General features: G+C 40.0%; 1 protein-coding gene across 5 annotated transcripts in view; it reads right to left on the reverse strand.

The window, feature by feature from the left end:
• Positions 1-13,870, reverse strand: part of LOC112935720 (cytochrome P450 3A12-like) — a 34,831-nt gene that overhangs the window by 8,134 nt on the left and 12,827 nt on the right. For 4 of the 5 annotated variants that reach the window (XM_072753085.1, XM_072753087.1, XM_072753083.1 and 1 more), the window contains 5 exons: positions 9,361-9,474; positions 9,013-9,101; positions 7,685-7,833; positions 5,237-5,364; positions 3,284-3,350 (listed from right to left, as the gene is read on the reverse strand). In XM_072753085.1, the coding sequence (XP_072609186.1) occupies positions 3,284-3,350; positions 5,237-5,364; positions 7,685-7,833; positions 9,013-9,101; positions 9,361-9,474 (547 nt within the window). The remainder of the gene's footprint in view (positions 1-3,283; positions 3,351-5,236; positions 5,365-7,684; positions 7,834-9,012; positions 9,102-9,360; positions 9,475-13,870) is intronic. The other variant, XM_072753086.1, reaches the window with a different exon arrangement.

Raw genomic sequence — 13,870 nt, forward strand, 5'->3', positions numbered from 1 at the left:
GAATTTCACCTTCCTTAGTGAATGGCCCCACTCTGAATATAAATTGGAATATCTTTTGATTTGCTCCTGGCAGAAACTCAGCATGGTCATGTCCTAATCTATTTGACAAAACCTGTGTTAGGACCTTTAGATACTGGAGCGCCTTCCCACTACAAACACATAATTCACAGCTAAAAACAATGCAAAAAGTGCTAGAAAAGTCTACAACGTTCCGATTTCCCAGTCACACTTTTTGTGAAGCTGCTATGGGTAAATTCAACTATCAAATTCTTGCCTTTCACCCAGTCACTCCATGCCCCCGCCCTCCTCCCCTTCCACTACCCCTTGTTCGTTTCCCAGAGTTAGGAGTCTCTCATGTTCTGTCACCCTCTCTGATTTTTCCCACTCATTTTCTCTCCTTTTCCCTTTATTCCCTTTCACTATTTTTTTATATTCCCCATGTAGTGAAACCATATAATGTTTGTCTTTCAATTGACTTACTTCACTCAGCATAATACCCTCCAGTTCCACCCACATTGAAGCAAATGGTGGATATTCGTCCTTTCTAATGACTAATATTCCATTGTGTGTGTGTGTGTATGTGTGTGTGTGTGTGTGTGTGTGTGTGTGTGTATACATACATTTTACATTCATCTTTAAATGGACACCGAGGCTCCTTCCACAGTTTGGCTATTGTGGCATTTTTGCTATAAACATTGGCACTTGACGGGATGAGCACTGGCTGTTATACTATATGTTGGCAAATAGAACCCCAATAAAAAATATATAAAAAAATTCTTGCTCTCCATTACCACAAACCCCATGATAATAAAAGTTCAGGGCTGTATTCTCCAATAAGGTAGCCAGATGCAGCTATTTATATTTAAATTTTAATCAGTTATATTAAATACAAGATTCAGAGCTCAGTGACACTAGCCACATGGTAAGTGCTCAAAAATCACATGTGTGCAGTGTTTCTGTACAGGACCAAGCAAATATAAAATATTTCCTCCATCAGAGAAAAAAGTAGAACTAGATATATAGACATATAGATAGAATAGAAGTAGAGATAGATTGGTAGGTAGAGATGGATAAATGGATAGATAGATAGATAGATAGATAGATAGATAGATAGATAGATTAATGGTATGATAGAATAAGCCCATCCTTTTCCTCTAGAATCAACTGTTATATATTCAACAATTTTGTGAGCTGGTTGTCAAATCACAGATGGCTTGAAATTAACCATGATGGAAATATTTCTGTCATAGAAAGAACTATAAATTAAGCCTGTTTTTTCTCTTTTAAATACTGAGAGCATACTTACATCATGGGTTATGGATAAAGAAATATTTGTGCTGATCAGTGCTGTGTTGATATATTTGATGTGGTTAGCTTGGCTCACTGAGTGGAAATAGAAGCAATTAACCCCTAATAGCAACGAGTACTCCTAGATCCCAGATTTGGCTTCTAAATACCATTTTAACTAAAAGGAATCAGAGTTTCTTGGAGAAATGGCTGGTTCAGGGCTCATCAGGAGAAACAGAAGAGAAATCTGAGATGTCTCACATCAGGATGCAAGGTAATGCCCAGAAAATAATATGGGAAAAGGATACAGAATACTCTATTTTTTTAATGGTGGATATACATCATTATATATATATGTTGAAACCCATAGCATATACATCAACAAGGATGAACTATAATATAAACTATGGATTTTGGGTGGTAATAATGTGTTGTTGTAGGTATATTGGTTATTTAAAAATTACCACATCATGAGGGATTTTGATTGGGGATGCTGTATGTAGGTGAGCAGGGGAAATATGAGATAAATCTCTATGTCTTTCACTCAATTTTGCAGTGAACCTAAACTGCTATAAAAACTCAAGTCTGGAAAAAAAATAAAATAAAAACTCAAGTCTGGGACACCTGGGTGGCTCAGCACTTAAGCATCTGCCTTCAGCTTAGCAGGTGATCCTGGAGTCCCAGGATGGAGTCCCACATCAGGCTCCCTGCATGGAGCCTGCTTCTCCCTCTGCCTATGTCTCTGCATCTCTCTCTCTCTCTCTCTCTCTCTCTCTCTCACTGTGTGTGTGTGTGTGTGTGTCTCATGAATAAATAAATAAAATCTTTTGAAAAACCAAAGTCTATTGAAAACATAAAAAAAGAAGAAAGGAAAAACAAAAACACAGGTGCCCACTTCAAGGGCTTCCAGACAAAAAATCTGAAAGAATCAAGGATCTAAGAAAAAAATGATATAAGACACTTAGTAATATAAGAGATCATACCGACATATATAAAGAAACAAATACAATAATGATGACGTATAGAAAGCTCACCCTATTTGTCCTTCTCCGATTGACTTACTTCACTCAGCATAATACCTCCAAACAGTGTATGTTCTCATTCATTTGGGGAATATAAATAATAGTGAAAGGAATATAAGGGAAGGGAGAAGAAATGTGTGGGAAATATCAGAAAGTGAGACAGAACATAAAGACTCCTAACTCTGGGAAATGAACTAGGGGTGGTGGAAGGGGAGGAGGGCGGGGGGTGGAGGTGAATCGGTGACAGGCACTGAGGGGGACACTTGACGGGATGAGCACTGGGTGTTATTCTGTATGTGGGTAAATTGAACACCAATAAAAAATTAATTTATTAAAAAAAAAGAAACTGAACAGAAAAAAAAAGAAAGACATCTCACCCTAACAATGAACTATTATTCAAAATATAGAAGAAATGGTGCAAGTAAAGAGTCATCATTTTGTAACCATCATAGTAATAATAGTGTTAGTCAAAGACCATCCATGGATGATAAAAGTAGTAGATGATGATTTAAAGAGAAATACAATGTGTACACATACCTGCACCAGTTACTTCTTAATTACAAAAAGGGAAAAAACACTTGAAGTAGATTAAGCTAGTGACTAAAGTATAATCACAAGTGTTTCAAGTTATGGTCATCAACACTGGGGCCATGTACCTCCTTATGTGATGAAGGCTTGATGTGAATTTCCAGGCAGATTCAGTGGGTCTGGATTAGGCTGCAGGATAAATATTGGAAACAAGTTCCCCTGTGTCAGACCACAGACTGTTTTGTCTATGGTTCCCCTTCAAGCTTTGAACAGGTAGTATGGCTTGGTTTTTCTGGAAAATGCTCTGTCTACCTTTTGTATCTGAACATATTTCTTTCTTCAATTTGCCAAAATTCCATCTGCTAAAAATCTTCCTCCACACCTTGGAACCACTCCCTGTTTCTGAGCCACCTCATCAATGGCCCTCTGAAGCTCTTCTCGCTTACGTTTATGAGTGTCCATTTCTTTGGAATTCTGGGAGTTAATCATCAGCTGAAGAAAGTCCACTCGGTGCTAGAAACAAAAAGAGAAATTTCCATGGCAAAAAAATCACTTGTGAAGTCAGAAGTAAATCAGACGTGAAGTATCCTGAGACTACGGCCCATTTACATCCCGAATTTAGACTAGTGTTGCCAGAGTCCTCAGTGAACAAAAATGCTCAGCTATAAATCTTGGGGAGCAGGATTTTTCCCTGACAGGAATCCAGCCATTATGTTCCATTGCTTCTTGGATCTTGCTCTGTCTGATCCTCAGCTTCTCTGACTTTTGAACATACCTTCCTGGCCCAAGAGTTGCCTGATCCCTCTCCTGTCACATCTACTAGCTAAGGAGAAAGTCCCTGACTTCAGTCCTTTCTTCCAGCCTTAATATTAATGAATAGCCACATAGACCAATCCCTGACCTCTGCAGAGTCCATGAGCAGCTTCTGTGTCAGCATCTTCCAATGTCCCGCCCTCCCAGAACTCTGCACAATATTCAGTGATATCAGCCCTGTCTCCTTGTCCTACACATGTCCTACAGCTGGCCATCAGGCCTCATGAAGGCAAAGTTGGCTTAGCCAGCTTGCAGCTTCGGTGCCCAGAGAAGATTTCTACCCATTCCAGACTATGGCAGGGTCAAAGTTAACATAGACTGTATACTCCACCAGGTGCCTAATAGGACCTTCCCCTGGAGAAGGTGTAAGATAAGAGGCTTTGAATTTAAGGGATTCTTTCCCAATGTAAGATCTGGCAAAATTACACTACCAGGAAAATGATTTTACACAGTAATTTTTACATTTTGACAATTTATTTTTTTAAAGTTTTTTTTATTTATTTATTTATGATAGTCAGAGAGAGAGAGAGAGAGAGAGAGAGAGAGAGAGAGAGGCAGAATCAGGATCCATGCACAGGGAGCCCGACATGGGACTAGATCCCGGGTCTCCAGGATCGTGCCCTGGGCCAAAGGCAAGCTCTAAACCGCTGCGCCGCCCAGGGATCCCCTACATTTTGACAATTTACTGAAAGAAAGTGGTAGTTTTTTTCTCACTGAAGTTTATGCAGTGACTTACTACTTGCCATGTTTATTAATAAATTTTAAACAAATGGTGGGTATTTGTCGTTTGACAAATGCCCACCATTGGCTTCAACATGGATGGAACTGGAGGGTATTATGCTGAGTGAAGTAAGTCAATCGGAGAAGGACAAACAGTGTATGTTCTCATTCATTTGGGGAATATAAATAATAGTGAAAGGGAATATAAGGGAAGGGAGAAGAGACGTGTGGGAAATATCAGAAAGGGAGACAGAACATAAAGACTCCTAACTCTGGGAAACGAACTAGGGGTGGTGGAAGGGGAGGAGGGCGGGGGGTGGGGGTGAATGGGTGACGGCACTGAGGGGGGCACTTGACGGGATGAGCACTGGGTGTTATTCTGTATGTTGGTAAATTGGACACCAAGAAAAAATAAATTTATTATAAAAAAATAATAATAAATTTTAAACATAGTCTCTCTGACTCATCTTCTTATTTCTTTCCCTGACCTCCACCTTCTTCATTCTCCCTAAAATGTTAGAAGTCTCCTTCTTTAAACCCTACAGTTCTCTACCTACCATAAAAACATATAGAAGTTCAGATATTGGGTATATGCAGCTCAATAAATTATCAAAAAGTGAACACCTGGGGACACCGGGGTGGCACAGTCAGTTGAGTCCCCAACTTTAATTTCCGCTCAGGTCATGATCTTGGAGTCGTAAGATCAAGCCTCATGTTGGACTCCGTACTTGGTGTGGAGTCTGCCAGAGAGTCTCTCTCTCTCACTCCCTCTACCTGTCTTCCAGTTCATCCACATACTCTCTCTAAATTAAATAAAATCTTTTTTTTTTAAGTGAATACCTACATATAACCACCAATAGATTTACCTTTTGTTTATCTTTTAGGCGACTTTCCTTCATTCTCTCTACAGATTTTCTGAAAAAATCAGTAACTTTCTTTGGAAATAGCCAGATATTTAATATTTCAAAAACCGGAGTAAGGAATGGAAACAGTACTGTAAGGAAAAAGAACAATGGAAAGCATAATGAAAATGCAAAATTTACCTGGAGCAATTATAATTTGGTCTACCAATCAGAAGATTAAAAGACACCAGGATAGGCACTTGGGATATTTTCCCCTCAGATTAAGCAAAAACAAGGATGTCTCTATTGCCTCTTCTCTTCAACATCGTATTAGAAATTTGACCAGGAAAAGTAGAAGAAAGAAAGAAGAAAGAAAGAAAGAAAGAAAGAAAGAAAGAAAGAAAGAAAGAAAGAAGAAAGGAGAGAAAGAAAGAAAGAAAGAAAGAAAGAAAGAAAGAAAGAAAGCTATTAATAAAGGAGGTAAAGAAGTAAAAGCATCTCTATTTTCAGCAATATAATGTTATACATAGAAAATCCAAAGGAATGCAATAATAGTCTATTGGAACTAATAAATATATTCAGCGGGGTTTCAGGACATAATATCAACACATGAAATCAATTCTGTTTCTTACACTGCAAAAAAAAAAATCGAAAAGTGAAATTAGGAATATAAGTCCTTTACAATAACATCAAGAAGAACAGAATGATTAAGAATAGCTTTAACAGTAACTGTTTGCAAGATACATCCACGAAGGCAAAAGAAACAAAAGCAAAAATGAACTATTGGGACTTCATCAAGATAAGAAGCTTTTGCACAGCAAAGGATACAGTCAACAAAACTAAAAGACAACCTACAGAATGGGAGAAGATATTTGCAAATGACGTATCACATAAAGAGCTAGTTTCCAAGATCTATAAAGAACTTCTTAAACTCAACACCAAAGAAACAAACAATCCAATCATGAAATGGGCAAAAGACATGAAGAGAAATCTCACAGAGGAAGACATGGACATGGCCAACATGCACATGAGAAAATGCTCTGCATCACTTGCCATCAGGGAAATACAAATCAAAACCACAATGAGATCCCACCTCACACCAGTGAGAATGGGGAAAATTAACAAGGCAGGAAACCACAAATGTTGGAGAGGATGCGGAGAAAAGGGAAGCCTCTTACACTGTTGGTGGGAATGTGAACTGGTGCAGCCGCTCTGGAAAACTGTGTGATGGTTCCTCAAAGAGTTAAAAATAGACCTGCCCTACGACCCAGCAATTGCACTGTTGGGGATTTACCCCAAAGATTCAGATGCAATGAAACACCAGGACACCTGCACCCCGATGTTTCTAGCAGCAATGTCCACAATAGCCAAACTGTGGAAGGAGCCTTGGTGTCCATCGAAAGATGAATGGATAAAGAAGATGTGGTTTATGTATACAATGGAATATTACTCAGCCATTAGAAACGACAAATACCCACCATTTGCTTCAACGTGGATGGAACTGGAGGGTATTATGCTGAGTGAAGTAAGTCAATCGGAGAAGGACAAACAGTGTATGTTCTCATTCATTTGGGGAATATAAATAATAGTGAAAGGGAATATAAGGGAAGGGAGAAGAAATGTGTGGGAAATATCAGAAAGGGAGACAGAACATAAAGACTCCTAACTCTGGGAAATGAACTAGGGGTGGTAGAAGGGGAGGAGGGCGGGCGGTGGGGGTGAATGGGTGACGGGCACTGAGGGGGACACTTGACGGGATGAGCACTGGGTGTTATTCTGTATCTTGGTAAATTGAACACCAATAAAAAATTAATTTATTAAAAAAAAGAATAGCTTTAACAAAAGAAGTGCTTATACTGTGAAAACTACAAATATTGTTGAAATAAAGAAGACCCATGTAAATGGAAAAATATCCAATGATCATGAATTAGAACTTAATATGTCAAAATACATCATACAACAGCAATAACAATAGGTATAATGTTGTATTTAACTGTCCAGTATTTATCTATCTTATAACTGCAAGTTTGTAACTTTGGTCACCTTCATTCAAGTACCACCCCAAACCCCTGCTTTTGATAGCCACAAATCTGATCTCCTTTTTGTATGACTTTGGTTCTTGTGCTATTTTTCTCAGTCCACACGTAATTGAGGTCAGACAGTATTTGTCTTTCCCTGCCTGACTCTCTTCACTTATTGTAATGTCCTCAGATGCCAACCATGCAGTCCAAATACAGGATTTCCTTCAATTTTTATGACTGAATAAAATTTCACGGTATATACATTTTTTGTCCATTTCTTGGTCAGTGAACACTCACCATAAAAATTGAATTGTATGTTTTTAAAGGGGAACTTATAGGTTATATGAAGTTATATCTCAATAGGATTGTTATAGCAAGATAGGAAGTGAGAGAGGAAGGAAGGGAAGAAAAAGGAAAGGGAGGAGAAGAAGAAAAATAATAGTGTACATACATATGGAGAAGAAAAATGGGTCAAGGAAATCAAATTTTAAGAGATTCTTGGTATTTTCCACAAACGGATCTTGTGGGTGGTTGAGGGAATCAATGTTCACTCCAAACGATGTGCTGGTAATCACATCCATGCTGTAGGCTCCAAAGACGCTGTGAGAGAAATAAAGATGCGAATAATTAAAATCAGTACCTCTTTACTATCCTTATCCAACATTTGCAGCAAGAAGTACATGTAGATTCTAATGTCCAGGCAAGACAAGAGCCACACTTCCACCTGCTGGATCATCTGAAGAGTCTATATCCCATCACATTCACTCATGAGATGTTCATGAGTTATCAGTGATTCAGCTCACCTTGTCCTGGGGGTGATGGGGTCTCTAGGGCAAGTTAGACGGACTTCTGAGATCAAGAAGCTTGATCTCAGTCATGGAGATCTAGAGACCCAAAGATGGAGGGCTAGAGATCTAGTCATGGAGGGCTAGAGATCCAAAGATGGATAATTTACAGTAGTGTGTTTTGAGAATGGGCAATAGAAGGTAATAATCACAGTATCTGAGCAGGACAAATAGTGGAATAATTAACCCTTCCTCGGGGAGTCAAGAAAGTTGAAACTGATCTGGATCCTCTCTTACCACAGTCTCTATGTTCAGAGCTGATTCCTCAATAGTATGTTACAGAACACCAACACCCTGTTCTGTGCTGCCAGGAACACCACCCCTTCTATACTCCTGCTAAGTCTCCTGAATGACCCACTCGGTCTCAGCTGCAGTGATCCGAGATTGCCCTGAGGACTCACTCACTTCTGGAAAATAGAAGAACTAGGAATGTTATTACTTTAAAAATACATACTAATTCACACCAAAATTGATCTTAAGAGTTAATATTTAGTATTTTGCTAATATCTGCAACAAAATCAGGAAGGGGTTTAAGTTGTTCCAAATTCCACATGAAAACTTTCCCCACCCAGTGCCCACCATCTGTACCAAGGGCTCTCCACCCCCCGCCCCCCCCCCCATTCCATGCCTCCTACACTCAAAGATTTGGTACAATCATGTTTCCTTTATTCAAGCATATATTTTTGTCTTCCAGGGTATTCAAGGTAACATTATAGCAGGTAAATTAATCCTGCCTCATGTGCACAAAAGAAGACCCTCTCCCTCCTGGCTGCTCTGCCTTTTTAGGTGAGCTACCTCTCCTTGGCTGGCCCATTGTTGTAACGCCACACGTCTACTTCAGCTGTGGTAACTATCAGTGGGAATTGGGCTCTGTGGCAGCAGTTGGAAAGTGTCGTGACAGAGTTGGAATCCCAGAAGCTGCACTCCTACTTACTCTTTCAAGTTGATGGCCTTGCCTTTCTCTGCCTCCTTCCTCAGGTTGTTCACCAACACATCTCCATACTGGCCAATGATGGGGAACATCTACACACAAAGTACACCACCTGAAGTTAAATCCAAAACCTGAGTACTAGAATGACACGACTTTCACAAGCATGTAGCTATAAGGGACATTTAATAACAAATTTTATCATATTTCTTCCAGGAGATGAACATAAAAGACTATTTTTAGGAAGCCCAAATGCAGCAGAGTACCACTAAGAAATGGACTATGATCTTATTTTATATTTATTCCCAGGTGTATTCCTTTACTTCCTAATTAAAAGTCTTCTTCTTTTCTTACCTCCTTGAGCTTTCCAGTGGTGAAGGTTGGAGACAGCAAAGTTCGCATTCTCTTCCACTCTTCATCCTCAGACAGAGAGATCGCGCTTTTCATAAATCCTGCTGGACCAAGAGTCTAGAGTCAAAGCAAAACATTTTGCCCTAAATAAGTTTTAGAAGTCTCAAAGGTTGCGGAAAGTTTGTTAAATGGGAAGAAATTATTAAACAAATCTTTAGTGACCATTGACTTAGTAGAGGGCTTTTGCCAGATGCTCAATAGATATTTGTTCCCAGTGCAGTGCTTCTTGCAAGGCTGAAGGCGGCATCTAGCTACCTGTAGTATTTCCAGCCCTTATATTCCAATCTCCTTTTCGGTGTAAATGTGGTATGGGAAAATTTGGTAGGGAAACCACTCCTTCAGGGGAATTCACATGATTAACACCTACTATATTCTCCTAAGCTGTGCAGAATAGAATTGGATTGATGGAAGATAGTCAGATAGCCTTGTCAACTGTAAGTTGCTTCTACCAGTTCTGTCTTTGCATGTATCTAAATCGTGAGTATCTCAAAAAACAGATTTCTTGATATGGTGTTTTTTTTAGAAAAAAATGTAGTTAACAATAAAAAAGATTAGGAATCCATTTGCTATTATGAAGAAATGATGCAATTACATGGAAAACTTTCCTCCCTGTATTTTCCCCAAAAAGACAGAAGGAAAAAATATAATTATATTTCTTAGCTTAGGACTGGCCTACAAAGCCAACCAGCTGGAATCTTTCCTCCAGCTTCCAAAACTATTTTTTTTTTCTGGGTCCAGCGCTCTATTTTATTTCTTTAGAATATCAGTTGTGGGCAGCCGGGGTGGCTCAGCAGTTTAGCACCTCCTTCAGTCCAGGGCATGATCGTGGAGACCCAGGGTCGAGTCCCACATCGACCTGCATGTGGGATCCCTGCATGGAGCCTACTTTTCCCTCTGCTGTCTCTCTCTCTCTCTCTCACTCTCTCTCTCTCTCTCGAATAAATAAATAAAATCTTTAAAAAATAATAATAATAAAAGAATATCAGTTGCAAAGCTGTTCTGATTTTTAAAAAACATCAACTCTTACTTTTCTCTTTGAAGACAAAATGACGCATTAAATTCAGTAAGACACCTTGCAATTTCGACAGATGACATTTATGGTTTGGAAAAAGTCGCGTACTACTGAAATAAATTTTTGGCTGAGAAATACAAAATTAATTTAAACTGTATCTGTCCAGTGGTTGAATTTTTTGGTATATTTTTTATTGGAGTTCGATTTGACAACATATAGTATAACACCCAGTGCTTGTCCCGGCAAGTGCCCCCCTCAGTGTTTGTCACCCAGTCACCCCAACCCCCCTGCCCAATTCTCCTTCCACTACCCCTTGTTTGTTTCCCAGAGTTAGGGGTCTCTCATGTTCTGTCACCTTCTTTGATATTTCCCACTCATTTTCTCTCCTTTCCCCTATAATCCCTTTCACTATTACTTATATTCCCTAAATGAATGAAACTATATAATACTTGTCCTCCGATTGACTTACTTCACTCAGCATTACCCTCCAGTTTTATCCACGTTGAAGCAAGTGGTGGGTATTTGTCGTTTCTAATGGCTGAGTAATATTCCATCATATATATATATATATATATATATATATATATATATATATATACCACATCTTCTTAATCCATTCATCTTTCAATGGACATCGAGGCTCCTTCCACAGTTTGGCTATTGTGGACATTGCTGCTATAAACATTGGGGTGCGGGTGTCTTGGTTTTTCACTACATCTGTATCTTTGGGGTAAATCCCCAGTAATGCAGTTACTGAGTCGTAGGAGTCATAGGGTAGTTCTATTTTTAACTCTGAGGAATCTCCACACAGTTTTCCAGAGTGGTTATACCAGTTCACATTCCCACCAAGAGTGCAAGAGGGTTCAGATGTCTCCTAAATCATTTCACAATAAAAACTCATAGACTAAGAACAGAGGAACACTTCAACTTAATAAAGAGAATCAAAAAATTTTACGCCTAATGACGAAATCACCTCAATGATGAAAGACTGACGTGATGTTACCAAGATTATGAGACAGGTCACTGATCCTCTGTCACTCCACAAGAACAACAGTTAGACAGCTATCTACAAGCAAAATAGGCCTAAGAGCTATGAGTCCATTTAAGACGCTTCAACAAAAAAAAAAAAAAAAAAAAAAAAAAGAAGAAGAAGCTTCAACAACACAGTGATCAAAATCCTGAAGATATAGCAGCAATGTCCACAATAGCCAAACTGTGGAAGGAGCCTCAGTGTCCATCGAAAGATGAATGGATAAAGAAGATGTGGTATATATATATACAATGGAATATTACTCAGCCATTAGAAATGACAGATACCCACCACTTGCTTCAACGTGGATAGAACTGGAGGGTACTATGCTGAGTGAAGTAAGTAAATTGGAGAAGGACAAACTTTATATGGTCTCATTCATTTGGGGAATATAACAAAATAATGAAAGGGAATAAAGGGGAAAGGAGAGAAAATGAGTGGGAAATATCAGTGAGGGTGACAGAACATGAGAGACTCCTAACTCTGGGAAGCGAACGAGGGGTAATGAAAAGGGAGGTGGGCAGGGGGATGGGGTGATGAGCACTGAGGGGGCACTTGACAGGATGAGCACTGGGTGTTATGCAATGTGTTGACAAATCGAACTCCAATAAAAAAAAGTATACAAAAAAATCCTGAAGATAATTGTACAAAAAAAAGTAGAGAAAATAGCTTCATTTTGCCTGCATCACTCCATGACCCAGGTCAGCGCTGCTCAGCAAAGAGGATACTCCTTGACCTGAGATACTTCCCAGTCCTGGGGAACAGCAGAGAGACCATTAGACTCAGCCCTTCAGGGCATGATACAGATGACCTGCTTTAGTTTCAAATCTCCAGAGATCGGCAGAGCTGACACATCTAGACATGACTAGGATCAAGGAAGACCAAGACTACCAGTATTAGCCACGTGGCATGAGTGACCATGATTCTCTGAGTCCTTTTCTGCAGAGGACCCTAGCAGCCTTAACTCCTTGAGAACCAACAGCCAGCCCAGCACTGTGTGCCCTCTAAGATGTTGTTGCTGATATTCCCACAGGTTTTCACATTTGCAGACTCCAGCTGCCCCAGACTCTTGCTTAGTTCCATCTACTCTCCCTTGAGTTACCTCAGCAGTGCCACCACCTATACCCTGAGCCTCAGAATCTCACCAAGGGAGCTTTGGCATATGTACAACATCATCTCAGGCCCAGTAGCTTTCAGGTACCTGAGGCCATGCCTGACACCTGTCACTACACTGAACTGGCACATGAGACCACAGCTAAACCCTGAATTTTATATCTACAAACTGCCAGTCCAAACTCCAGTCATGAGCCCCCATTGCTGTGCATACAGTAGTGGCTAACCATAAAGCAACATGAGTGCACACAGACAGCCCAGGCACTCAAAGTTACCTAGGTCCCACAGTTGGTCACAGTCCCCACTGCTCACCACAGCCCTGTTGGGGTATGTGCTTGCATTCAGCCCCACAGCTGAGTGTGTGCATTGCATCAACTCTTTTTTAAAAAAGATTTTATTTATTTATTCATGAGAGACACACACAAAGAGAGAGAGAGAGGGAGGCAGAGAGAGAGAGAGAGAGGCAGAGACACAGGCAGAGGGAGAAGCAGGCTCCATGCAGGGAGCCCGACGTGGGACTTGATCCCAGGTCTCCAGGATCACATCCAGGGCTGAGGGCGGCGCTAAACCATTGAGCCACCAGGGCTGCCCTATTGCACCAACTCTTGCCACTCTTCTCCTTCCCTGGGCCCATGGCCCTGGATCTGGTGGTGCTGCTGAAGGCCCTGCAGCTACTAAGAACCCTCCACTGTACTTGCTGTTAAGATTCATGCAGTTGCTGATATTATGGTCCCCCCAAATCCTGAACCAACCATGACCTCTTGGATTATTTCAAATTATCCAGTCCAAGTGTGGGGGGGCGGGGAGGAAAGGAAAGAACATGGGGGAAAAGCCTACAGGACTTATAGGACACCTTAAAGTGAAGCAATATTCACATTATGGGAGCCCTAATAGAAGAAAGAAGTGGGCAGAATGCTGACTTAAAGGAACAATGGCTGAAAACTTCTCAAATCTAGGGAAATATATGGAAATCTTGGGATATGAAGGTTAGAGTTCCCTATCAGATTTAATCCCAAAAATACTTCATCAAGACATTGTAATAAAACTAAAATCAAAAATTAAAGACTAAGAAAAAATCTTGAAAGCAGTATGAGGAAAGGAGCTCATCACCTATGAGGTAACACCAGGAGGCTATCTGTGGATTCCTCAACAGAAATCTTGAAAGCCAGAAGAGAGTGAGTGATTTATTCAAAGTACTTTAAAAAATATCAATCAAGAATGCATTACCTTTAAACAAAAAATTTTAAAAAGGAATACCTTACGCAGAAAAACAGAGCTTTCAGAATTGAGAGATATTT

The sequence above is a fragment of the Vulpes vulpes genome, chromosome 3 (genome assembly GCF_048418805.1).
Source record: "Vulpes vulpes isolate BD-2025 chromosome 3, VulVul3, whole genome shotgun sequence".
Taxonomy (NCBI): Eukaryota; Metazoa; Chordata; class Mammalia; order Carnivora; family Canidae; genus Vulpes; species Vulpes vulpes.